Source organism: Palaemon carinicauda, chromosome 8 (assembly GCF_036898095.1).
Source record: "Palaemon carinicauda isolate YSFRI2023 chromosome 8, ASM3689809v2, whole genome shotgun sequence".
Lineage (NCBI taxonomy): Eukaryota > Metazoa > Arthropoda > Malacostraca > Decapoda > Palaemonidae > Palaemon > Palaemon carinicauda.
In genome coordinates, this window is record NC_090732.1 from 70,617,672 (window position 1) to 70,640,210 (window position 22,539).

General features: G+C 45.0%; 1 protein-coding gene across 1 annotated transcript in view; it reads right to left on the minus strand.

Moving 5' to 3' along the window:
- LOC137645747 (RWD domain-containing protein 1) overlaps positions 1-22,539 on the minus strand; it is a 384,609-nt gene that overhangs the window by 214,791 nt on the left and 147,279 nt on the right. Inside the window, exon 2 of the mRNA XM_068378647.1 lies at positions 6,612-6,826. Within this exon, the coding sequence (XP_068234748.1) occupies positions 6,612-6,826 (215 nt within the window). The remainder of the gene's footprint in view (positions 1-6,611; positions 6,827-22,539) is intronic.

A 22,539-nucleotide genomic window follows, 5' to 3' on the forward strand; every position in this document is an offset into this window, starting at 1 on the left:
GGGCGCGTATGCGCACGTGCAGGAGAAATGTTGGCGCGCGGGAGCGCATAGGAGAGCACTGCCGCGCAGGAGTGCGCCATTGCGCAGAAGATTGGTGGCGCGCAGGAGAGTGCCATCGCGCAGGAGAGTGCCATCGCGCAGGAGAGTGCCATCGCGCAGGAGAGTGCCATCGCGCAGGAGAGTGCCATCGCGCAGGAGAGTGCCATTGCGCAGAAGATTGGTGGCGCGCAGGAGAGGTGAGCGCATGGCGCGTGATGGAGTTATGCTTTTGTTGGAGCGTATGCGCATGTTGGCGCATACGCTCTTGATGCCTATGTTAGGGTAAGAAGGAAGCGCTCTTAAGTTTGTGACGAGAGCGATTAGTCTAGCGGTGAGACATCTCGTGAAGAGACAGAAGGCGAGGAAGAGCAAGAACGATTATGTCTCCTCCTATGTCGCATGTGACTCCAGAGAGAACTGGGCAAAGGAGTGCGATCTCTCCTTTTACTCTTCTCTATCTCTCCCTCCTAGCCTCCGAAGAGGGGAGGACAATGAAGTGGAGGAGGAGGAGGAGGAGAAGGTACTGTGAAGACCCCTTCTATATACCTGGCAAGGGGAACCCATCCTCCGCAGGGTAGCAGAACACCCATGACCTCCGTAACGGGGCATAGGGGAAAGAGGATCCACATCCAGCGGTGACATAAAGGCGTCATGAACACTTCCTCAAAATAGAGGACATCATCTACAAAGAAAAAGAAAAAGGATTAATCAAAACTCAAAAACAAAGGAAGGCTAGTCTGCCAGCAAATAAAGCAGGAGCAGTGGTATTACCACTACGACAGCTAGAATTCTATTGAAGGTAAACAGCAGCTACCGACCGGCGGTCCCCCACCACTGTCAGGTGGGTAATTACCTGTCCGGTCATTAACGACCTTGTTAAGGTTTTTCTGCCGTATTTTCCAGCTCACGCTAGAATATCTCCTACAATTAAGAATGAGGGTTTGTATTTAGTGTAGGAACAAAAAGAAATAATAAATAAAAAAGGTTTTTTTATTAACACTTTACCTTAGCGACAGGCCAGCGCAGGTGTAGGGACTGCTACGCAGGAGGAGACGGAAGATCAGCGAGGAGGTAGGGACGGCGACTACGATAACGTATGATAACTTACACTACGTGAACTTTAACTTAATTTAGCTTTTTTCTTTCATTTTTATAATTCTATATTCTTTTTTTACATTTTTTTTCTTTTCTTATTTTTAATTTTCATCACTTTCACTCGATTCGATCTTCCTTTTCTTTGCTTCACTTTCTTTCTTTTCATCATGACCACTAGACCGTTTTGTAGATTTTTTAAAGAAACTATCGATAGAAAGTTGCTTGGTATGGCTTTTGAGGATTTTTCTGAAATGAGTTAGGTAAACATCATCGAACTGCGCAACTACACGGCAAACCTGAAGTTTTTGTGGGTGATGCTTGTCGATGAAATTAATCACGTGTTGATGATATGCCAACATCTGTCTTATTTCAGCCGAACCTAAGATTTGGCCTACCTCCTCGGTCTCCTCCGACTCACTCAACTGCGCTTGGAACTCATCATGCTGCATGGCTTGCAGCTCCTCGAGTTCCTCGGTGGTGAGCTCTTCATGATGCTCATCGACGAGTTCAGTGATGTCATCTTCATCCACGTCCAGACCCATGGACTTGCCAAGGGATACAATCTCTTCGACGTCTTCCTCGGCGGCAACCACAGGTTCATTTTCGGGGCCAAAACCTTCAAAATCTCTGGGAGCAACAGCATCAGGCCAAAGCTTCTTCCAAGCTGAATTCAGGCTCCGACGAGTTACTCCCTCCCAAGCCTGATCTATGATCTTTAAGCAGTGCATGATTTTTAAAGTGGCTCCTCAAAAATTCACGCAAAGTTAAGTTGGTGCTTTGCGTGACATTAAAGCACTGCCTAAATAAGTGCTTGGTGTACACCTTCTTAAAATTAGAGATGACTTGCTGGTCCATGGGCTGGAGGATAGGGGTGGTATTCGGTGGAAGATACAACACTTTTATAAATTTGTATTCGTCGATGATAACATCTTCGAGTCCGGGGGGGTGAGCAGGTGCATTGTCCAAACAAAGCAAGCACTTCAAAAGCAAATTCCTCTCCTGAAGGTACTTCTTGACAGCAGGGCCGAAAACTACGTTTACCCATTCCACAAAGATATGCCTAGTAACCCAAGCCTTAGAATTAGAATGCCATAGAACATGTAGCAGGTCTTTATTAATTCTATGTGCTTTAAATGCCCTAGGGTTTTCAGAATGGTAAACTAATAAAGGCTTAATTTTGCAGTCCCCGCTGGCATTGGCACAAAGCCCAAGAGTCAACCGATCCTTCATTGGCTTATGTCCAGGCATTTTCTTCTCTTCGGCGATAATGTACATTCGACTAGGCATCTTTTTCCAAAACAGACCGGTTTCATCACAGTTGAACACCTGCTGCTCTACGTAGCCTTCCTCCTCCACGATGCTTTCAAACTTTTTAACAAAGTCTTTAGCAGCCTTGGTGTCCAAACTTGAAGCTTCTCCATGCCAAACAACTCAATGAATCCCGGTCCGTTTCCTAAATTTCTCGTACCAACCTCGAGACGCCTTAAATTCCTCAGTCGTAGGATCGGCTGAACTTTCCCCCGCGTCACCACCAGAGCCCGCCGCCTTCAAGTCACTGTAGATAGCGCTGGCCTTCTCACAAATGATTATTTCAGTGATCGTATCGCCAGCAATCTCCTTGTCTTTGATCCATATTAACAAAAGGTGTTCCATCTCTTCAAGGATAGGGCTACGACGTTTGGAAATCATGATCCCCTTCAAAGGTTTCAATGCTTTAATGGCTGCCTTCTGTTTTAGGATCCTCGAGATCGTAGACACATTCCAGCCATACTGTTTAGCCAGATCGCTAACACGCACACCTCGCTCATGCTTTTCTATCATTTCTTGCTTTAGTTCTAATGAAAGCATTGACTTCTTCCTTTTCTCACCACTACTACTACTTCCTGAACCAAAACTAAGCTTTTTAGGACCCATGATTACAACACACAGAAAACAACACGTGAAAAAGGAAGATAAAAAACACTGTTAATAAGCGAGCGAAGAGAACAACCACACGATGCGCACGAGATGAGAGGACTGATCAAGGCGACGCTCGATTGGCGTCCCTCCGATGTGCTGCCGTCTACGCGTATCATTTACTTCGTATGTTGGAGCAACACTTCGGGTGTCGAGACAGAAATTTGGTCGAATTTTACTTCGGATGTTGGAAAATTCGTATGTTAAGACATTCGTATGTAGAGGTTTCACTGTACACTCTCTCTCTCTCTCTCTCTCTCTCTCTCTCTCTCTCTCTCTCTCTCTCTCTCTCTCTCTCTCTCTCTCTCTCTCTCTCTCAATGTGTTATAACCTATCATATTTTTTGTTTAGTACATTTAAAACTATCATTATTATATATCTATCTATCTCTCTCTCAATCTCTCTCTAATCTTGCGCTCTCATTTCTTACCTCTCTCTATTTCTTTAACAAATGAAATCTTTGTTTCTTCACAAAGTTTCAGATAAATTAAAAATCAAACATGAATCAAATTATCCTAACTTTCTCCAATCTTGCATCATCTCTGTCACATCCAACGTTATAGCAAAAAACCTTTTTTTCCCGATGGTTCCATAATTAAGCTGGGTACAAGTTGACTTATAACTGAAGTTTGGAAAAGTATTTTGAATAAGGAATGGACAATTATCCTTCGTAACAGTTTAGAATTATCGTAAATTATCATACTTTTATTAGCGGCAGTTTACTATTGTTAATCAAATGCAAACAAAATAGTTTGCCTGTTTTGCTACATATGTAGGAATTTACATGGATACAGCAAGTAAAATATTTGCAATAACATATTTTCTAAAAGCTCTTAATATCATTAAATATCACCTTGATCATTTGTAGTTCATGCTTTCGGTTGTTCATTATGATCGACCATGGGGCGTACAGTAAACAAACTGAGGGTTTCCGTTTTACGCCGCATATTTAGGAAAAAGATTATATAAATCGCATTCATTTAATTTATTTTGAAGTTCTAAGAAAAAATATGTAACACAACATTAGTAATAACACACATCATATAATCAATACTGTACTTGGTAAATAACCTAAACACAGATGTGTAAATTCGTTCGTTTCTTCGTTATGATCAGAGATGAATGTACAGTAAACAAAACAATCGTTCCCGTTTTTTATTGCTTTCAGGCGTGTTTGGGAAACGCTTGATATAAAATTGCCTTTATTCTGTTAATTTTACATTTTCAATGATACAACAAAAGCTAGTCTATACAGTGATGGTTTTTCTATTTATCAGTTGTCTTATAAAATAGATATGACGATCTTATTGAAATGTGTCCTAATTTTAGGTCTTGTTAAGGGGAAATAGACGGTATTTACACCCATCCTGATTGTAATTTTAACCTTTTCAAGTTATTTACGCTTAAAAACATCTTAAATGTTTGATTTATTTATAAAAACAATTATTAAAAAAAATACAGCATAGCACATAGAAAGTATTGAAAATGGGTAGCAAACACGTTTGAATGGGCAAGTTGCTGTTTGCCATGGCCCTAATGGAATTATTCCCGTATATGTTTCAAAATATGTGATTTTCCATTGATCGACCAATTTCTCGCATAATTCGGGACCCTACTATAGGTGGTGAGGAGGAGGAGGAGAATCCTAACAGGATCGACAAGAGCGTCTGTAGTGCGAGGGTGATGCTTGTGTATAGCGAGATCTCCTAGAGCAAGGGGTTTGTCCCGACTATGAAAGGGAGCTTTGGTAGCGATGGTGAGGCAGGCTAAAAATCCTCTGACGGTGGGGAAGTCCTTAAGAGTGACCTGGAGTGCCGTCGTCTGCGTAGTGAAGACGAAGATCGTCAGTATGATGAAGAGGCATCAGAAGAGCAACTCTGTCCTTTTCAAAGCCTAAAACGAGCTCCGAAAGGGAGAGTTTTCCTCATGCAATGTGCAAGGGGAGGTGCTCGCAGGCGAGATGCTACGACCCTAAGGTCTGGCACACAAAGGTCCAGAAGTTGAAGGGAGAGCAGATGAAGGTGCAAATGTTGAGCATCTAGTGGGGGAGAAAACAGGTCTCATAGGAGATTATTTGTTAGAAACATTATCTTGAATCTGCCTCCGAGGAGATATCATGCTTATACGGCAAGATATCTTCATGAGAAGGCAGAGAAGAGCACCGAGACGGAAGAGAAGAGGCCAACCGATGAGAAGGTGACTACGGCAGGTGAAGACTTGCGGAGGAGCCAGCAGGAGCAAGTGCAGCCAGTAAGGAAGAAGATAGTATCGAGTCTGTGTTCTGACAACATTTTTCTTCCAAATAACGACGAACTTTCTTCTCCGACAACAAGCCTGAAATATCCAGCGAAGGCCACAGCAGCCGAAGGGTGCCTGCCCTCTGTAAGTCAAGAGTAAAGGAAGGATTAGTGTACTACTCCGAGGAGGAAGCAACACCATTTTGCTAGGGGAATCGACGGAGCCTCCTTGCCTCATAGGTTGACCACGAGGGGAAGGCAACGCCGCTTTGCTAGGGAAGCGACGGAGCCACACGACCATCGCTCTTAACCGACCGCCCTCCAAAGGAAGACCGTACACAAGAATCGGAAGGGGGAGTTTCAGGGAAAGGAGAAGTGGGTCTGGACTTCCTAGCCTTTGAGGAAGGCCCAAAGGCAAGGAATCCTTTTTAGCTTTTTTCTTCTTCCTCCTGCTGAACAGCACCCACTGTGAGGATGGCCATTCCCTGCATTCCTCACAAGCCGAGACTTCACAGCAATTGTGCCCCTGCATGTCTTGCATAACCTGTGAGGATCTAACTCGCTCTTGCTCATATACTGAGCTGTAATGTACTGTACGTCTCGCACGTCCGCATTATCACAAGTAAACAGCATGTACACAGCTGGGAGAAAATGCAAAGAAATTAATAAGTTAATGCAAAGCATAAACTGATAATTTCACAGCCAGAGGAACAAGTTCTCTCTGCGACGGCTGAAATTCCATTGAGGTTACAAAGAGCTGGAAAAGTGGCAGCATCCCCCCCGAAGCCAACAGGGTAAAATTTTACTGCCATATTCCAGCTTTCACTGTTACTCTACTACATATAAGTAAAGAATGAATAGTTTGTATTTGTATGGGAACAATTAGCATTCAGTAATAATTTTTTGAGTTGTTTGCCCCATAAACATTCCACATTTACGGCCAGCAACACCAGGGCAGAACCAAATACCTACACATGGTTTCTTCATTCACAAAATCAACCAATCAGACTAAATAGAAAGATGAAAGCTTTCAGCATAGTTTAATCACACCAAGAGTACGTATGTACACTTCGGTAACTGAAGTTAAAGTGGCTAATCAGGGAGATGGGGGGGGGGGCATCCACACCACCCAAATATAACTACCAACACCTTGGTATAAAATCTCAACGGCTGAGTTCCAGCTTCATTGAAATCATACTCCTATTGAAGGACGAAGGTTTGTATAAATGTAAGAACCACTAACAATTACTGTCGATTGTACTTAACTTGACAAAAAACACAAACCTGAGACAATAATTCTGTTCTTAGTCCCTCAAGCTCGTCATCGTCTATATTTTCAATAGGAATAACTTCCATAACTGGTGGTTCATCAGGATAAGTTGATGTATACTCGAAGAGTAAGGTAATTTCGGCAGGATCTACGTGTAAATCGGCATATGGTTCAGACCCTTCTGATTTCACACTGATCCTAAATTTGTGGTGAGGATCTGTTTCGAGAACTGTTGACAAGGAAAAGAATCTAATTAAAAAAAAACAATTCATTGGTAAGTTTGAAAAATACAGTACGGAGTACAGAATTCTAAATGACACAACTTCCTTCTCCTAGATGTCATTCTCTAATCTATTTAAAAGTATATGCACGTATCCATATCAACAGATGAATGGCTATTACAATCAAATCAGTGGTTGATGAATAATTTGCTGACAGTTATCTGGTATGAAACTACCAGGGACACTGATGGTGGCAATCTATTTTACCAATTTATATATAAGCAAAATGACAAATTTAGAAGTAATTTGTATGATTCCTAACCATACAAAGCTGAGCTCTTTACTATGGTTGTATTGTTTTGACATAGTTGGCAACTAACCATACACTTTTTACAAAAGGTAAACAACCCATCACTAGTTAGAAGTGAGGGGAGGTAGTCGAGGTAGAGCAATCACCCCCTCACACACTCACCTAATATATTGATCCACATTTAATTGCAGAGAGGACTTTCTAAGAGGACAAGTAATGGCGGGCCAAGTATGGGTAAAGAACTCAGGATTGTGTGATCAATAAAAATACAGATTACTTCATAATTTGTCATTTGTTCCTACATAGGCCTAAATACAAGCCCTTCGCTCTTTACTACGGAAACTCACCTTTAGATGGGTGGAACTTGACTTGGGATATGACTCTGTGCTCGTGCGAGCATGAGAGGGTTATCCTTCGTCTTGGTGCGAAGGAAGACTGGAACTCCCAGGAGATCCCGACATCACTAGGGGGATAGAAATGGGTTTCAAAGAAACATATTTCTGCCTCCCCCCAGGGCAAAAAAGAGAGAGAGAGAGAGAGAGAGAGAGAGAGAGAGAGAGAGAGAGAGAGAGAGAGAGAGAGAGAGAGAGAGAGAGAGAGAGAGAGAGAGAGATGTAATTTATAATATAAATTTTAAGAGATGTAATACATAATATCAATTTAGTTCATTAGACATAAGTTTTGTTTGTTCTTCTGCCATTCCATCTTGCATATGACTGTCACTATGAACTGGATAATTCCTGTTTTGGGATTTTCACAGGCTTAGAAATAGAGACTGCCCATGTAAGAACATGGCATACTGTATGGATTGTAAATAAATCAAAATAATGATGGTAGGTTAACTTTTACTTGTGAAAACACTGAACAAAATTAATATGAAATATAAAAGACTGAATATATCAGTTTGTAGAAATGATAGATGAGAAAAAAAGGAATGAAAAAAAAAAAATTATCGTATGTCAACAACTTGTGTTACTGGTGAAATGTTTTGGTAATGTTGTGGGTGGAAACCAAAACACTGTGTAGTACTTTTTGTGTGATTTGAACATGTATGCCAACATAGAAATACACTTAATAGACCTTACAAAATCATTAATAAGGTCTAGAATCACAAATATTTTGGTTAGTGGTGGAGTGAGATGTGAGGATCCCTATGTCTCTAAGCTGAGGGTGACAGAGTTTGTTTGAGTAAAGCCTCAGGTAGGGAATGTTGCCATTGGTTAGAAAGAGTGGTGTGATTCTATGTGGTAACATAAAAACACACCTAAATAGCTCTTACACAATCGGAAATAAAGGCTAGAATCCCAAAGACTCTGATGGTTGGCATAAGAAAGGAGAAAGGGCTAATATCAGGGATTGTAAGAGATTTTTTTGTGAAATTTTCCCGATTGTGAACTGTGTGATATATGTTACGATCTTAAAAATAGTTACAGGTTCTTTTAATAATCAAAATAAACCACCACCATATAAATATGGGAAATGAATATAGAAAGAAACTAAAATAAAACACAAATTGTTTATTCACAAACTTGAAGAAAATCAATGTTACTAATTCGGTTACATTAAATGACAAATCAAATCAATCAAAACATCAATAGAAACGGGGAACATTCCGTAAGGTAGAAATAATTAAGGAATAGTTTTCTGCAGCTGCTGAGACGATACTGGTACGGAAGCTTCAGGCTTGAGAACGTTACAGAAGGGTGGCTGAAGTTCAGATAAAACTCGCACAATGATTTTGGATTCGAAGATGTCACAGAAAGGGTGGCATTAAGATGGGACCTCAAAAGATCTTCTCCAAGAATTCAATAATAGTGTTGAACTAAGCCAGGCTGTAGGAAGTGTTAGCGATTTCTTGTCACAAGCAGGGAGGGTTGGCTGCTTCAATTTGTCTCTCCTTCTAAGCTATAATAGGATTTTGAAGATAAGCGTTTGTCGTCTGAAGGGAAGGTTGAAAAATGACTATCAGACTTCTGGTCTTCTCTGCTTCTTTTCTTGTCAGGACTTGGTTCTCATCTGCTTTGGACATAGTTCCTTTCTTGTCTTATGTCCTGACCTATCTCTCTGGACAATCTCTTCTTGAAGTTTATATACCCATGTACGGGTGGAGCTAATTACAGTGGGCAGTCGTCATTTCCATAGAAGGCGTTTTTTGACAATTCTGCATCTCGATTGGCCTCCTCAAAAATGCCCACTTCGATCACGCTATAGAGGCTTCTAGAACAAATTTCTGATGCAATCTGGACTTCGTGTTAAGTCATAAGAAGAACGCAGCACGTGGCGCCCATAAACAAGGATATCTCTCCGGCTCAGTTTCTCAAAATATGCTGACTCCACTGATTAAGGTGATAACATCTTGGTCAAAACATGAAAGTTCCCTTATCGCTGCAGGCGCAGTTGTCAAGGCTCTGTCTATTTCCAAAATTCTGACATAAGTGAAGTGATGACAGGTTTGACCAAACAATACGGTAGTCGAATCTCGTTTCACTGCTCACACTTTGGGAATAGATATTTTTGCTTTTTAATAACATATCCCTTCAAAAGTATTGGATCTATCCATGACAATATACAACCCTGTGTTGTATTCATTTGCATAATATACAAATTATTTGAACTTCCATATGGTTTATACAGTATTTGTAAATGACGTATCCAGGCTGTCATCGTGTGTAACACGGAGCATATTTTGACTTCAAGCGATGTCAACATAGCACAGGGATTAACAATCTCTAAGAACCTTTGTGCATCCCTTGCGAATGATGGGGCGGTCGAAAGAGCTCTTGCTGGCGAGGAATGTCTATGTGAGCTGATCGCGAGACCACATTTCTCTCAGAGAACGAACAGTCGATTGCGGGCTTACTGTCATGACAGAGCATGCTGAAAGTTAAAAAAATTGACCCAAGTCAGGGGCAGAAACGTTTGAAAATGTTTCATAAATACGAACTGATGCACTTGCGACAAAGCATTGTGTCTGGTTAGTTCACTCACAAGCCTAAGCTCCACGAGATAGCGCTCAAACACTCACAATAGCACTAATAGGTGGTTGGGAATGCCTTGTAGCTTGCAAGAGCGCTCGAAAGGTAGTGAGTGAGGTAAGGGTGGAATGGCTACTAACGCTTCCTGTCAGTGATCCCCCGATTGAGCAGACATCCAAGGCGAAACCCTGATGGGTAATATGCTCACAAAACTCACAGAGAATTACTGTACCTGTGGAGCATGGTGGAAAGCACCTATGAATACAGGGACTTGTCGGTCACGAGCACCTGATTACACCAAAGAACTAGTGCGAGGTAGTGAAAAAACACACTCGCTCATGAGGCACTTGAGGGGGGGACCACTCAAGGAAAGACGACCTCTCGAGCTGGCAAGAGCGCCTACCATCCTCGCAGGGTTGAGGTTCACAAGGAACCTCAGGCCGAGCTAACCCAGCATACATACTCACACTGGGGGATGAGCCCACTAGCCTGAACTCCAAAGAGTACCTGCCTGCAATTCCTCAGATAGGCTAGGAATTGCAGAGGAAGCATTCACCGGCGGCACGAGACCAGCTGTAAGAGACTCCTCTACAGCAGCTTGAAGGGGGAAGGTCAAGACTGATCCATGAGGAGGCAGCTGTGTGCTTCTGCTGTGCCCAAAGCTTCAGCCCCTCCAACAGCCGTTCCTTCAAGGGAAAAACCAAAGTCACAAGGATGGCCACACATGAAATAGAGCCTCAAGACAAGTAGACCCCCCACGGGTGGAGGCAGCACTGTTTTGCTAGGGGAAGCAACAAGGTGTGCCGGGCATGAAGGTTGCCCGGGGATCAAATGGTCATCGGTCTTGTCTAATAGGCCTCCAGAAGAAGAAGAACAGGAAGAGGAAGGCAAGGAGTAAAAGAAAGTCAAGACTTCTTCAACCTCGAGGACGAATTAAAAGGCAAAGAATCCCTTTTAGACTTCTTCCTTTGCCAACAGTCCCACTCCCACTGGAAGGATAACAACTACCAACACTCAGGGAGAAGCTTCTGGTTCAGGAGTGTCATCTGCATGAAGGGAAATACCAGTGAGGATGCGTCTCTATGGCTGACATAAACATGCCCCAAGCATGGCCTGATATACCAGGGCAAACCAGCATGATCAAAACCCTCAAATCCAAACATACCTGTAGAGAGAAACAGAAATTGTTCAAGTTTTACAACCACTTCAAAAGAAATGAAACCGGAAGAGAGAGACAAGACGTCTGCACTTGACCGTGACCAAAATAAAAGTGGAGGAACTCACACAGTGATTGTGTGAGTAGGAGGTTGGTCTACCCCTGATATCTCCGCTAACTAGATAAGGGCTGCTGACACTTCGCATGAAAGTTTTATGGCTAAATTCCAGCTCAAGCTGAAAGATAGTAAAGATCGAGGTTTTTTATTTGTGTTGGAACAAACACTTTTGAATTCCATATGCTACTGGCAGAAACCTCTATTAATGAAGATAAAGGTTTTAATAAAAATTTCTCATTTTCCTCCTTTTGTCATCATAGCACAAGCTGCAGGAGCCTGCGTCCACCAAGTACTTCCGAATAACACTGATAAGTGGTGCTTTTTTATTAAGTTACTTGTTTCAACAAAATAAGGGGCCCAACATTTTGCAGTACATGTATACTGTATTCTAAACCTCTTGGTTATTTGTTTCAATATTGGAATATGACAAATTCGGAGATAATTTGTATAAATACAAACCTGGAATTATTTGGATTATCTTTCGGCAGAGCTGGAAGGTAGCCATTAGACTTCTCACAAAAGTGAGAAACGAATTTTAATTGCAGGCAGGACTTCTGGGGGATAGGTGATGGCGGGCCAATTTATACAAATAACTCCAGGTTTGTATTAGTTAGGGAAAAATACAAATTATCTCCGAATTTGTCATTTGTTGCCATACTAACAAACCTTCCGATATTTATTCGGATGACTTACTCTCAGATAGGTGGAAGTCCTAGTTCTGGCATGGACATTGACCTGGTTTTACCTAGTACAGTATATGACTGTGGTCTAGGGAAAACTTTGGCGCCTCACTAAAATATACAGTGAGTGTAATAGCTGCCTGTGCAATACAGTGTAAGAGTCTGTTGTCTTGTATGAACGCCTTCTCAGTTTATACAGGAAACCAAGACATATCCCATTGCTTATCTCGCAGAAAGCAATGGGGACGTGGACAGTATGACAAATTCATAGATAATTTGTATTTTTCCTAACTATACAAACCTTAGATATTTATTAGGGGTTATACTTTCGGCGGAGCTGAAATGACGAGCTATTAAAATTTAGCGAGGGTTAACTACCCACACCGCTATTTAGCGGGGGTAGAGGGGGGTAGCTTGCTACCACTCCCGTTCACACACCTGTGATTTAGTCACTTTGGTTGGAGGTAGGACTTCAAGGGGGATAGGGATGGCGGACAAGTTTGTATAAATAGCTAAGGTTTGTATAGTTAGGAAAAATACAAATTATCTACAAATTTGTCATTTGTTCCGTAACTGGAATACAAACCACGCTATTTATTAGGGGTGACTCACCCATTAGGAAGGGTGGACGTCCCTGCCAATCTGTCTTTTGGCTTTGCCCGGGGACTCCTTATCTGATTATGTTAGTACTAAAAAATAAGGAGTCCCTGCCCTCGCTAAACCTTGCTACGCAAGGTCCGCGGCCTACGCAAGCTGTGTGCTGAGACGTGCAGAAGTGTGACTGTCTAGGTAAAGATATTCCGAATCTATGTAGGAAAAACCTGATGTAACCAAGACTTCCCAATACCACCACGCCAGGGTATGGGGACGCAACAGTATTAGCTTAATACTAGGTACACTAGGGAGCATGGTTTACCTGCAGTGGTTTGAGGTCAGCTTATGCAGAGAACCCAGGATGCTGCTTTCCCCATAAGAGGGTAGGATGAAGAATAGAATAAGAGCCAGTCAAATCTTTTCATTCACGCAGACTAAAACCAGGTAACAGTGCCCTCAACCTTCTGCTACTTGTCCAATAAGGAGCTTGAGGTATACAACTAGCTGTTGTGCAGCCACCACCGGACCGATAGAGATCGTATCCAGTTCCTGTGGGTCACGTCTTGCAAGAGAAAGGTTGTAAAAGTCACCTGGAGCATTCACATCCTTTCTTGTAAAACCTGCGTCACAGAGTAATCTGCTAAGAAGGACCAGGGGCATAGTTATGCCCCTGACACTGTGAGTCGTCATGTTGAGATGATGTTTCGGTGATCCTCCTCTACTTTCTCCCAGTCCTGACAAGAGGAGGGACCAGGGCAGGCTGTTGCCGTTTTCTTTTGGTAAAGTCTCATACCTTACCTTGGGTACAGTAACGGATGATCTGGATCGTCCGTTACCTAGTTGAGACTTGTGTAGGATCCATCACCTCTGGAGACTGTGTCTGGCAACATACTCAGGGACGAAACTGAACTTTGTCTTTCGCCCTTCTCAATAATGGGCGATGTCGAAAGGGAGACCATGAAGTTCCTTGACTCGTATGGTTGCTGTCCGAGTGTGTAGGAACACTGTGTTCTTAAATCAGGAAAAAATTAGTTGTCTGGTGAAGTGGAACATAAGGAGGTCCCTTTAGGGATCGGAGATTTGAACCATGTTCTGAGAGGAAGATCTCAATTCCGAGTGGGGAAAGGCAAGTTGTAAGTCCGTATGAGTTAGGAAATGTTTATCAATGAGAGGGTGTCCCTTTCTTTCAGTTTGAACGTGAAGGATCAAGGATGAGTGATCATCTTTACCTGTCGAAACTGAATAGGGGGTCTTTTCCTCTTGTATTTACTCGAGGATTCCGCTAATGCTGGAATCGAGGTATCGAGTGGAGAGACATACTTTCACATGACACCAACCTCACAAGATGTTATACTGCCTGGTAGACTGATGCTGAGGAATTCCTCAGATATCTAGACAACCTTTTCGCAAAGAGGTATTGGGTAGTCTTCAGGAGTACAATCATACCAAAGCTTGTGGTAGGTGTCGAAGTGGGTTGTCTGCTATGTAGAGAGGGTTCTCTTGGAGAGACTATCAGGAGCTGCAAAAGGTTTGGAGACCGTTCTGCATACTGTAATGCCATAGAGGAGCTAAGAGAGTCCTTGAGAGGTTGACCGATGTCCTAAACTTGTTGAGTGCCCTTCTCCAGATAAAACAGGGACGAGACGTAAACGTCATTGTTGTACCCACCGTTGTTGCCAGAGAGCCTTGGGGTCTAGGGCTGGTGAGCAACGGTAGCCTGAGATTCAGGAACGTTACGAACAGACCCCCTAGTTGGAGGAAATTGTAGTCGGGACTTTGTTGGCTACATGGCGATCCAAAGTCCATTCAGTATACCTTATCTGAGATGCTGTGCACAGATTGTCGGCGAGCACGTTCTTCCAGTCTGGAATGAAGCGGGCTGATGGTGGTACCGAACGGACTTTGGCCCATCTTAGTGTTTATACTATTAGATGGGGAGGGGCTACAAGCAAGTTCCTTCTTGCTTGTCGATGTGAGTCTCTATGTGGTGTGTGGTGTGTCGTCCATCACATCACTGAGTGGTCTGTTAGGAACCGATGAGGCTGCTGAAGGACCGGAAAGTTGGCTTTCATCTCTTAAGAGATTTAAGTAATGGTACCTTCGGGCTCTGTCCAGAGGGCTGAGGTCGTGTGGTGCAGCACTATGGTCCCTCCTTTCTTCTTTTTCCGACAAGTCTCTTGGAATGGAAGTCGTTCTCGTTTCCAGAAGGTTTTGTGGAGATTGGTGTCTAGAATCATTCCCAGATACATCAGTCTCCTGGGAGGGAAGTAGGGAAGACTTCCGTAGGTTTACCCTGATCACTGGATCTTGGTAAAAAGACTTCAGAAGTTCCAGTGTTAATGCAAGGTTGCCACTGAGTCTGCTAAGGTCAGTCAGTCGTCCCGAGAAAGAGGAGACAGAAGCCAATCCTGTGAGACCAGGATGGGTGTAGTGGAAAGACCGAAGCACAGTGCCTTGAGCTGGTGTTTCTTGTTTGTCTAGACTGAATCTTCCAACCTTACTAGATGGATGGTTTGGACCTGGGATCAAGTGTCCTTTAGGTCCAGTGTGTAAATGAAGACCTGAGGTCTTAGCCCTTGTTCGAACTCCAACATGGTGTGGACATTGACCCATAGGGACAGCTCCTTGCTGATCCTTTTGCATGGAAGATTGTTGACGCTGGAGTCTTGACTCTGTTGTAAAGGATCAGGCACGATACCCAGTGTAAGAATTTTTCTCTGAGAGAATTTCTTTAACTAACAGAAGAAAGGCAACGCTTAGCCTTACCATGTGCCCTGATGGGATTGATGCTATTCCTTAGAATAGAATGAATCTGGCGAATGTTAGTCAATGGTTAACCGTTGGGTATCGTGGTTACTGTGCAGTTGGAGAGTGCTCGCAAGTAGTTCCCTGTCGGCAAGCCGTTGATGAGGGTTGTCGAACGTTTGCCGATCACTTTAGTGTGATGGCGAACGGCCAGTAACGAGAAGTATGTTGTATACCTTCTGATCTAGGAACTACAGGAAGCGGTTGACTAGCAAGTTCGAGTCACGAACTGCTGGCAAATTGCCGATGACCGATGAATCAGTGATCTGTGAGCCGATGGTGAGTTCGAGATCAGCAAGCTGATTATGGTCCCCCCTGGTTGGTACGAGACGAGCAAGCTGAAGATGGGCTGGTCAGAGATCAGCGAGCTGAGTTCAATGATCGAAGAAAGATGAGCTGCCCATCGGTGATCTAATGATCAGCAAGCTGATGACTGGTTATTGACTGGCAATCGGTGATTGGAAACGCTAGCAATTGGAGATCGTTAGTCATTGGAGGGACTAGAGGTCAAAGATCAGCATTGAGCTAGCAATTGGCGATCGGCAACCTGGTGATCGGGGACCTAGCGATCAGTACTGTGAACTAGCCATCAACAAACAGTGATCTAGGGATCAGTCTGTTGATGCTTTCCTGTTTGCTGTCGGTGGTCTGTCAAGGAAAAAGAAACTTCAGAAGAGACAGGGACCAAGGATTCCCCATTTCGATTCCCCTTGTAGGATGGAATCTTCGGGATCTTGAATCCTTCTGTGAAGCCTTATTCCGCTTTTCCCGGTGGCATTGTTTATGCGTTTGCGAGGAGGAATGGGGCAATGGTGACCTGTCCAAAAAGTTTTATTCCTTTTTACGGACAATTGCGCGAGTGTGTAGGAGAGTACTGGAGCGATGGCACACAGAATGATGCTGGTGCTTAATATCTGCCTGGAGAGCAGGCAAGCGCTGGCTCTTAGGCAAGAGCTGGTGCATTGGATCTGCGAGCCTTGACTCTTTGGCTAGAGCTGGCGCATTGGATCTGGGACCGTAACTGCGCAGGAGGGCGCAGGAAAGTGAGGAAGAGCGCTGGCGCGCAGTAAGGCACTGTGCAGTTTTGTGCATTCTCCCTAGAATGCGCTGAAGCGTGCGAATGGTTGCGCAAGGGTGGGTGCATTGGTGCGTGCGTGAGAGTAGTATGTGGAGACTCTTGGCACGCGCGTGCGGAAGACCATCGGCGCCCGCGTGCAGAAGACAGTCGGCGCGTGCGGAAGGCTGCATGCGCACACTCAAGATTATTGGAGCACACGCGCCTAAGGCAGTCGGCGCGCGTGCGCGGTAGACTGTTGGTGAGCTCACGCACGCGCAAGACTGTTGGCGTGCGTTTAGGAGACCATCGGCGCCCACGGGCGGTAGTCGACACGCACGCGCGCAATACTGTTAATGCGTGCGCGGGAGACCTTAGGCGCCCGCGCGCGGAAGAAAGTCGGCACGCGCGCACACAAGAGCATTAGCGCTTGCGCAGGAGACCATCGGCGCCCACACGGAAAATCATCAGTCCGCGCGCAAGAGACCATCGGTGCCAGCGCGCGTGCAAGAGCATTGGTGCTCTCGCGCGCGGAAGATCGTCGGCGCTCGCGCGCGTTAGATCTTCGGCGCTAGCGCTCGGAAGATCGTCGGGGTGAGCGCAGAAGACTGTTAGCGCGCGCGCGGAACACTGTTGCCATGCGCGCGCAACACTATTGGCGCACCCGGAAAATCATCGGCGCGTGCGCGCAAGACTATTGGCGCGCGTGCAGAAAATCATAGGGGCGCGAGCGGGAGACCATCGCTGCCCGCGCGGAAGACCGACCATTGGCACGCGCGCGCGCAAGACTATTGGCGCGTGCGCGCATGCAAGACTATTGGCACGCACGGGAGACCATCAGCACCCACGCGCAGAAGATTGTCGGAGCGCGCGCGCCCGGAAGACTAGCACGCGAAGGTAGCGCTAGTATGTTGGCAGGTCAGCTGGTAGGACGATCAGGAACTGGGATGTGCCCTTTAAAAAAGGCCGAGTATCCGATGGGGACCGTAAGCAGGTCTGCGTTAAGAGTCCAGGACCAAAGTCCAAAGGACTACGTTGCAGCGCCAGGTTGCGCTGGTAGATCGGTAGGTCAGCTGGTAGGACGATCAGGAACTGGGATGTGCCCTTTGGAAGGGCGAGCATCCACTGATGGGGACCGAAAAAAAAAAAAAAAGGGTCCATGTTAAGAGTCCAGGACCGAAGTCCAAAGGACTACGTTGCAGCACAAGGTTGCGCTGGTAGATCGGTAGGTCATCTGGCAGGACGATCAAGGACTGAGATGTGCCCTTTGGAAGGGCAAGCATCCACCAATGAGGTCCTGGTAGGTCTGCTGCGCTGATAGGTCTGCTTGATGCTCCGAAGAGGTGTCTCTATGAGTGGCCTCTCTCGCAAACGAGAGAGGTGAATACTTCGTAGAAGAAACTCGAAGACACCCGTGATGATGCCCATGAGGGCCGGTGGATCAGCAAGCTGACCTTTAACAGTCGCGATCCTCCGAAGAGAAGTCTCTATGAGTGGCCTCTCTCGCGAACGAGAGGTGAACACTTCATAGAAGAGACTAGAAGATGCCCATGATGGTGCCCCTTGGGGGCCGGTGGATCAGCAAGCTGACCTTAACAGTAGCAATCCTCCGAAGAGGAGTCTCTATGAGTGGCCTCTCTCGCGAACGAGAGAGAGGAGAACACTTCGTAGAAGAGACTTGCCAAGACCGTGCTCTGCCCCTGAAGGAAGAGAAACTCAGCAAGGGGGGAGAAAAGTCTGGGCGAAGGCAGCAACAGCAGTCGGAGACGATGAATTTATTAAGATGTGGGAAGTTCTCCCTCTGAAGGGAGAAACAACCTCACACCTGGGGAGGAAACTTCCCTCGGAAGGGAAGATGTCCAACCCCTGTAGGCGAACCTCCTTTAGCGTTCTAAGATGATCTGAAGTGCTGGTTATGTTGTCACAGGAGTACTTCTAAGAGAAGGGATGACGCCCGTGACGACGTCCTCTGAGGGACGGCAGTGACAGCAGATTCCCCACGCATGAACAGAACAGCTCTGCTTTGTTGGCACTCTTAGTCGAATAAAGAAAAACTGCATAGATAACTGGAAAAAAAAAAAAATTAAATAATTATTTAACAGAAAGTCCCTAGGGAGGAACTCCGAAGAGGAACCCCGAGGGAACAACATAAAAAGTATTGCGCCGACAAAAAATTAATTATTTAACAAATTCCCCAGGGAGGAACTCCGAAGAGGAACCCCGAGGGAACAACATAAAATTAAGTATTGCGCCCTTCCTTCCCCAGTCGACATCCACGGGAGAAGGGGGGAGTGGAGTAACTGTAATAAAAACAGAATTACAATTATTTAAATCAGCTAAGAATATTCACTAATAGTGAGAACCACTGACCCTCTGAAGGGAAGTGCTCCCCACGGAGAAGCTGAAAAGTTAAAATACAATTATATTTTCCCTAAAAATAATTGAGACAAACAATCGGAAGAGCAACCTAACCCACGCACGGAAAAGGAGCTTCCCCAAAAGTACACTGTTGCTGTAAAGGTGAACGACCTTGAGAAGAGAAAGACCGTAGTCAATCTTTGAAAGGCCACATTCCCTTCGCTCAGAATCCATGTTTCCCGTAGGAAAAAAGGAAAAGGCGAAGACAATAGTTGAATGAAGAGGGTCCAGGCGATGACGATTTCCCTGCAGCGGCCGAGTTAACGGTTATATGGTGACGGGAAGACCGATGGACCAGAGAGGCAGAGGTCGTTCCCCACGAAGTGGAACTGTGCTGGCCTTGGTACTACGCAAGTGTCGTTGTCGTATATGTATCACACACAGAGCACAAACACTGAAAAGGAAACTTACCACATTTCTATACACATATATACATAAACATTAAGAATGTTTTCATATATATATATATATACAAGTACAGTATAAGAAAAAGTAAGTTAAAAGACAAAAATTAATGGCAGTCCAGAATAGGCGAGGAGGGAGAGAGGAAACTACCGCTCTTGATCCGAGCCAAAAGTAAAGTGACTAAATCACAGGTGTGTGAATGGGAGTGGTAGCAAGCTAACCCCCCTACCCCCGCTAACTAGCGGTGTGGGTAGTTAACCCTCACTAAATTTTAATGGCTCGTCATTTCAGCGCCGCCAAAAGTATAACCCCTAATAAATGGCGTGGTTTGTATCCGTTACGGAACAAATATAAATTTATGACTTACACTAGGCTACACAGGGAAGTGATAATTACCTGCAGAGGTTGAAGCCCGCTTGCAGAGGGAGCCATGGTGCTGTGCCCCAAGGGAAGGGAAGATGAAGAAAGGAAAGCCAGACATTCTCTCATTCATCCTAGTCTTAAGCCGGGTAACCAATGCCCTCAAGCAACTGCTACTTGTCCATCAAGGAGCCTGAGGTATTCTTAAAGCACTTGTTGAGCAGCCACCACAGGACCAATAGTGAATATATTGAGTCTCCTGTGGGTCACTTCTTTTAAGTGATGGGGTGTGAAGGTGGTCTGTCTCTTCCACAGACCCACTTGAAGTACTTGTAACACGGAGAAGCTACGTTTTAATGCCAAGGAAGTGCTGATTCTCCTGACATCATGGGCTCTAGGTCGGCGAGCCAGAGAACCGGGAGCAAAGGCTCTTTCGATTACTTGGTGGATCTAGGAGGAAACCGTGTTCTTGGTGATCCTCCTCTTTAGTCTCCCTGAGCTAACAGACACAGGTGTTAGTCAGGGTCGTGTTGCTGCAGTGCGTTTAAGATAGTATCTCAAACTCTTCTCTGGGCATAGTAACAACTGATCTGGGTCATTGGTTACAGAACAAAGACTCGCAATCTGAAAGGGACCGCATCTATGGTCCAGTACCCCCGGATCTTGAGTCTTAGCAATAAATTCCGGGATGAAACCGAGTGTCACTTCCCACCCATCCCTTGAATGGGCGATGTCATAGGAGAGGCCATGTAGTTCACCGACTCTCTCTGCTGAGGCTAAAGCGAGCAGGAACGCTGTCTTCAAAGTAAGATTTCGGTCAATTGTATGGGAGGTCCTTTTAAGGATCTCAAGACGCGAACCACGTTCCAAGGGGGAGGCCTAATCTCTGACTGGGGGAAAGTGATTTCATAACTCCGTATGAGTAAAGAAGGCTCCAACGAAGATGAAATATAAACTCCCTTCAGCTTAAAGGCACGGCTCAAGGCTGAGCAATAACCTTTCACCGCTGAGACTGAAAGGAGCTTTTCCTCAGAAGATGTTGGGAGGAGAAACGGGCAGAAACAGCCCCCGTCACGGAAGAAGTAATCGTAACCATAGATCGGGAGACCGATGTCATAGTGGAGTCAGAACTAGTAGACACCACTGAATCCTTGATGACATCAGACTACCTCATCCTCTTACCCAGGTGCGAAGGTACCGCGGGAAGAACATGCAGTATCATCGGAGGTATCCTCCGAGAACCATCTGGAGTGAAGTAAATCCTTACAAACACTGCAATCCTGATGGTCCCAATACAATACTGGGCCTTTCATCCTCCAACCTTCCCATGTGGGCGGCAAATATTGAGACCATAGGGATGTTTCACAGCTCTGACACAAATCTGCACTCAACAGTGTATCTCCGTATAGGCACCGCCTGTTAGGAGAAAAGGGTTCAAATGAGTACTACATCCTCTAGTAGACAGTAAAAGCCAAAAGATATGGATCATTAATGCTCCATATAAAAAAAAGGAGGGAATAGTAATCCCCAAATTGAGTGTAAATGCCATTGGTGAGAAAAAAGGAGATAAATTACAAAATGTTCATTCCCTTATAAAGAATGTGAGATTGGAAAAATTAACCCCCTCAAGGTATGTTGCTATAGGTCCAAAACGGGGAAAAGGGGGTGGAGAAATGCTCATGGAAAGAACCGTTGCTTCAATATCTCGGCAGAGAAAAGGACAATTAGAGGGCACCGGTACAGGTAAGCTTAATCATTAAGCAATCGACGCATCAATTAAAAAGCAAGAGTCTAAAGCAACTCGTAGGCTATAAAAGCAAGTTTATAACCTCAATAGAAAAAACTCGGGAGGGATAACTAGCCCATAGAGTTACCAACCATCTATTCAATCCACATCCTCAAAGAGAAATGGACAAATCTTGGTAGAAAACCAATAACCATATGTAGTGGTTATTCAAACCAGGAGCCTAGAACCCTTTCGTATGAGTTCCCAGGCCCAACCTACATAAAGAAACCTCAAACGTTAAAGGAGTAAGGCTTTTATGTTAACCTGTAGTAGAATTCACCTACGGTAAATAGAGAACTCATCTTAGTTATGTAAGACTGTCTCAGATAAAAAAGGGCAGAAAGGCCTGTGCCCTAAAGGTACCGGCATTGCCGGAAGTACTGTCAACCACAGGGGGGGAACGGCATTACTGCCAACATCTTATGTGCCCAAAGGCACTGGTCCCAATATCCGCACACATAGACTAGTACTATCCCCGCCGCCAGTAACGATAATGCCATCAGTGGCAATTGTGGCCAAGGGCGGCGGAGCTAACGATCAAGGGAGTCCGCAGAAAACACCTTGCCCAAAAGATATGCAGTGTCGCCAGTGACAGCACAGGCGTAAGAAGCAACATATCACCAGAACTGGTACTATAAAACATATTTTGACGTCGGAAAAATCCATATTTGGGTGTCGATAGGTGGCGACATAACCTTTATTCAAGCGTTGACATAGGCAGGTACGCCTAATATACCAGCGTTGCCGGAAGCACCGGCATCGTTAGGGGGTAAAATTATCACCGCCATCCTCCTATGTGACTTAAGGCGCTGGTACAGCCAACCCCTCCTGCAGACTAGTACTAGCCCCGCCACCAGTAACGGCAACACCGTTAGGGGCAAAGGTGACTAGAACGGCAGAGACAAACGAAAATTGTTCCAGTAGAAAAAACTATCCCTTAGCTGAAGCCAGCACCACCAGTGGAGGCACTGCCGCAAGCAGCGACGCATCGCCCGTACAGGTAAAATAGGACACTGTGCCAAAAGGTGGCGGCAAAGCTGTAGACACCGTCACTGTCGTC